General features: G+C 40.1%; 1 gene segment (V, D, J or C); it reads right to left on the reverse strand.

The window, feature by feature from the left end:
- Positions 1-1,213: 1,213 nt before the first annotated feature.
- Positions 1,214-3,308, reverse strand: LOC144466980 (Ig lambda-1 chain C region-like). The segment is given in 2 exon segments: positions 1,214-1,794; positions 3,151-3,308. A coding segment is annotated over 1 exon segment (312 nt).
- Between the last annotated feature and the right edge of the window lie 2,128 nt (positions 3,309-5,436).

Consider the following 5,436-nt stretch of genomic DNA (forward strand, 5'->3'; position numbering starts at 1 on the left):
GGGGTTTAGCCCTGAATTCAACTGAATTAAGATCCCCCAAAGGGACTATTAGACCTTAAAAAGAAATCTTAAACCATTTAAGTAATCAATTAAAATACTGACAGAAAAAAATGAGATTGGCTCAAATTAAATGAGGAATAATGTTCTTGGCTTTTTTCTTAAAACTCAAATGGAGAGGATAATCAAGCATATAAAGATTTCTAGTTTGTAGAGCAGCCTATATGACACTGCATTGTGTTTGTTCACTGGAGGACACTTTATTATGTTTAATCTACCATAGTGGTCTCCAGTTAGCAATTTAACAGTGTTCATTTTGAACATGATCCGACCCCTGACCTCTCTGAGTCTTCCAGTGTCACAGCTGAAGCATCTGGATTAACAGACATGCTGATCATGAAAAGAGCCAAAGGCCAAATACAAAATCAACCTCGTGTCAATATGAAGTTGTTGTGAGCCTGGACAGCCAGCAGAGGGCAGCCTGCATCTATTTATGAGCACAAAGACCTTTGAGAAACTTTTCAAAGACAGAAACAGCAGAGAGATGAGGAACAGAGAGTCAAAAGTTTCTCCATGTTCTTCATCAGTCCACAGGGAGATGTAGCCTCTACTGACTTGACTGAAGTGAAAATGGCCTGCTGCAGGTGCAGAGGGTTGGTGAAGAGACTGTGATGAGGATAACTGGTCCAGTGAACACAACACAAGAGTCATCAAGCAGAACCACAATGAATCTAAATAAAACTGAAACAGACTCACAGACGCTCTTCCATATACAGTTTGAAACTTATATTCTTGTCACTTCATTCAGTCTCTTTATGAGGAAGCTGGGAAAGTTACATTCTGGTTGGACTCACTGATATCAAAACATATTTAACAGTGTCTCTACTGACAGCTGCACAAAACATTCATCTCATTTAGAAATATAAAATATGTTTCAACACCACATTACGTTGTGTTCACATTTACTGTTGCTTGATCACATATTTGAACCACAAATGTTTTTGAGGTTTTGTTGATGATAAAAAATGGTTTCTTTTTTATATCACTATATAATTTTGAGTTCCTTACAAATACAAAGACAAAATAATGATATTTATATTTACATGATGAATCCGAAGCTTTTCATTTCCCACAGAGAGGAGTATCAGATGAAGTTATGAAAGCATTTCATTTCTTTCTGCTCTTCATGAGATTAAAGACCAAACACTTGATGAAGTTATTTATCAGTGAAAGCTTTATTAGCAAAAACATCAGTCATCAACATGACAGTTATGAAGCACACTCACATCTAGCTGCTGAGCTCCACACATTACTCTCTAAGTTGTTGTTGTCCAACACTTTACAGCAGTGTTGTTCTCTGTCACACAAAGCTGTAGTTTCCTCTACAAACATTCAAACTCAGATTGATCAGAGCAGCAGGTGTGTTCGTCCTGCTCCCCCCACACACAGCTCCTGTCCTGGGCTTCAGCCAGTCCCTCTAGCCCTCACACTGGCTCCTGCGGAGGGACTGGATCTGGCTGTGGCCATGATGGAGGACCCTGCAGGAGTACAGCTCTCCTAACATCCAGCGCTCCTGGCTCAGGCTCAGGGTGCTGCTGCTGCTGTAGCGTCCGCTCTTCTCCTCCTCTGAGCTGCTCAGGACCCCCTCTGTCACCTCTGTACCGTCCACCTCCCAGCTCACCACGGCTTCCTGAGGAGAGTAGCCAGTCAGCAGGCAGGCCAGCGTGGCCGAGCCCCCAGAGAGCTGCTCAGAGGAGGGGGGAAGCAGAGAGACTGAGGGCCTGACCATGGGGCCAGCTGGAGGGGAGAGCAGAGACACACAAGGAGCAGATTAACTTCCACTGTAGGACAGACAGCTGAACATGACACAGTTATGATACATGACAGAGGTTAACACTGCTGTGGATCAGCTGTGTGCACCATACTGTGATCAGACAGAGGAGAGGAGCTGAGACATGACAGGAAATGAGGCTTTGACTAATAAAACTAAATTAGAAAACTTGATGTCATTTTGGCTTCAAAAGTAATAAATCTTCATCTGTGGCACTCATCAAAAATATCTACATCATAGACAATATATTGCAACAAGAATTATGTGTACATGGAATTTAAATGTTAATAACTTTGTATGATTTTCTTTTGTATCAGCTTTATAATGTATGACAGTAAATAACTTTGTGGTGGAACAAAATGTAACATCTGTGTCCAGTTAAAGACTTTGTCATCTGTCTGTTTCACTTCCTTTTCACCACTTTAAACTAACAAACTGTGAACACAAACCACAGCTTAACTGTATGTACATATAAACTCAATTATATGTTTAAACATCATATTATATTTCATTTTAACAACTGTGTGAATATAAAAATCCCAAAATAAGAAAACACATTAATTTACTGAGCAGTAAAATGTCCCTCAGACAAGTTGAGCAGCCACATTTGGTTTGACACAAGTTAAATTGAAAATAAAATAAGAAGAAATTCAAGTTTTGTGACGTAAATTTAACCATAAAATTATCTCTAGAACAACAAGATTATTTATCTTTGCAGATTTTTTTCCAAACTGTGATATCAATCAAGCTCAATGAATCACACAAAATATATAAAAAATAAAATAATCATCATAATTTCATAATTTATGGCATTTCTTAAGCAAAATTTGGTATAATATTTATTTGTAGAAATTATAAACCTCTGGTACTTACAGTGAACGATGAGTTTGGTTCCTCCACCAAAAGTGAGCCACAGTGATACAAACTCATTAAGTGGCTGTACAAAAACCTCCTGCACTGTGAACAAGCATCTATCCACTGAAAATACTCTCTGATTTTTATAATTACAGAGAGAAAATTGAACTTTACAGAATCTACAAAGCTTCTTTAATGACATGGAATGAAAATATTGTATAAATAAAGATTATTTCTTGAGTTTTTCTTTACTTTTCTACACCTGACAGAGAAATGATTACAGTCTGTTTGTAAAAAAAAAGTCATTTTTCTTCACAGTTTTATATCAGTTAATACATGGTCAAATACCCATGATGCATTTTAAATGATAATAATTTCAAACTAATATGAAAATGAATATAAACATATAATTTCTCTCCATTAAACCCTGTGAGTAAATGAAAGGCAGACAAACAGACATATCATACCAAGCACAGTGAACACAAACTTCTCCTTAAATCCTCAACTGCACTTGTAATATAAATCTTTTCTTCTTTTCCATTAAGATGATAGATGGTGTAAATCCAAGCAGTATTCCTCCTGATTTTGTGTCCCACGTTGCCTTGAGTGTGTTGAGAGCAGAGAAATGATTTCCATAGAGAGGAGGCTTTGCACGGTCAGCTGATCCTCCAGTGAAGTGAGAAGGTTTATAGTCCTGTGAGTTCAACACTGCAGGACTCAGATGTGTCAGTCAACACAGCAGAAAGCACAAGCACCATGACTCTCATCACCATCCTCATCTGGACGCTGGCCTGCTGCTGTTTCACAGGTTCATTCACTCAGCAACATTTCAAACATGATGTGCTGCCTTTTCTCTCATTGATTTCTGCTGATAAATGAATGATTTGTTTTTGTCTGCAGGATGCAGCGCTCAGATGACTGTGACTCAGCCTCCAGTGGTGACATCTGCTCCAGGATCCACTGTCACTCTCACCTGTAAGACCAGCCAACCTGTTTACATCTGTAGTGGTGTTGATTTATGCATTTTTTGGTATCAACAGAAATCTGGACAGCCTCCAAAGCTCCTAATAAGACATCGTAGCACACGTCATTCAGGAACACCAGCTCGGTTTAGTGGCAGTGGAAGCAGCTCTGACTTCACTTTGACCATCAGTGGAGTTCAGACTGAAGATGCAGCAGTTTATTACTGTCAGAGTGTTCATAGTGGCCCAGTGTTCACACAGTGATTTATCGCCGTACAAAAACCTCCCTCAGTCAGACTGCAGAGACACTGAGCTGTTACAGCAGGAAGCGACTGCAGCTGCTGAAGAGGAAGAGACTCTGACACAGACCACTGAACACAGAGCTGACAGTAACCTCACCAAGCACAAGCCTCAATGTGATCTTTGTTTCCAAGATCAATTAATTATTTTTACAATTTACAGTTTGGAGCAGTGACTTCTTCTTCTCTAGTTTTCCTTGCAGCATTATCACCCTGACTTTGGTTCAGAGTGATCAGGCCTCAGACTGCAACAGGGTTGTTCATGTCCCAGTTCAGAAAATCAGGATTTAAAAACAAAAAAACAAAACTTGTACAGTTGTGTTCAAAATAATAGCAGTCCAACATGACAAACCAGATCAGTCACTGCTTTTGGTAGAAATTATAATAATGGCAGTGTGGAGTTTAATTCGTGAGGTCATTCATTCTGTGAAAAAACAGGTGTCAAACAGGTGGCCGTTATTCAAGGATGAAGGAAGCAAATGTTGCACATGCTGGTTATAGTGAATTTCTCTCTGAAAGTCTGAGTGAAATGGGTCGTTCCAGACATTGTTCAGAAGAACAGCGTACTCTGATTAAGAAGTTGATTGGAGAGGGGAAAACATATAAAGAAGTGCTGAAAATGATGCTCAGCTAAAATGATCTCAAACACTTTAAAATGGCAACCAAAACTAGAAAGACGTGGAAGAAAACACTAAACTACCATTCGAATGGATGGAAGAATCGCCAAAATGGCAATGACTCAACAAATGATGAGCTCCAGGGAGATCAAAGAAGGTCTAAAGTTACCTGTGAGTACTGTAACAATTAGAAGATGCCTATGTGAAGCCAAGCTATCGGCAAGAAGCCCTGGCAAACTCCCATTGTTGCAAAAATGGACATGTGCTGAAGAGGTTACAATTTGCCAAAGAACACAATGACTGGCCTAAAGAGAAATGGCACAACATTTTGTGGACTGATGAAACGAAGATTGTTCTGTCTGGGTCTAGGGGCCGCAGACAGTTTGTCAGACGACCCCCAAACACTGAATTCAAGCCACAGTACACTGACGACTGAAGCCTGGTGGCGCAAGCATCATGATATAGGGATGTTTCTCATACTATGGTGCCGTGCCTATTACTTGCATACAAGGGATCATGGATCAGAATAGTTGAAGAGGTCATGTTGCCTTATGTCAAAGAAGAAATGCCCTTGAAATGGGTGTTTCAACAAGACAACGACCCCAAACACGCCAGTAAGCGAACAGCATCTTGGTTCCAGACCAACAAGATTAACGTTATGGAGCGGCCAGCCCAATCCCAGCACCTTAATACAATAGAAAACTTGTGGGGTGACATCAAAAATGCTGTTTCTGAGGCAAAACCAAGAAATGCAGAGGAATTGTGGAATGCAGTCCAATCGTCCTGGGCTGGAACACCTGTTCACAGGTACCAGAAGTTGGTCGACTCCATGCAACACAGCTGTGAAACAGCTCTCAGAAACAGTGGATATACAA

Source organism: Epinephelus lanceolatus, chromosome 15, assembly GCF_041903045.1.
Source record: "Epinephelus lanceolatus isolate andai-2023 chromosome 15, ASM4190304v1, whole genome shotgun sequence".
In the NCBI taxonomy this organism is placed as follows: Eukaryota; Metazoa; Chordata; class Actinopteri; order Perciformes; family Serranidae; genus Epinephelus; species Epinephelus lanceolatus.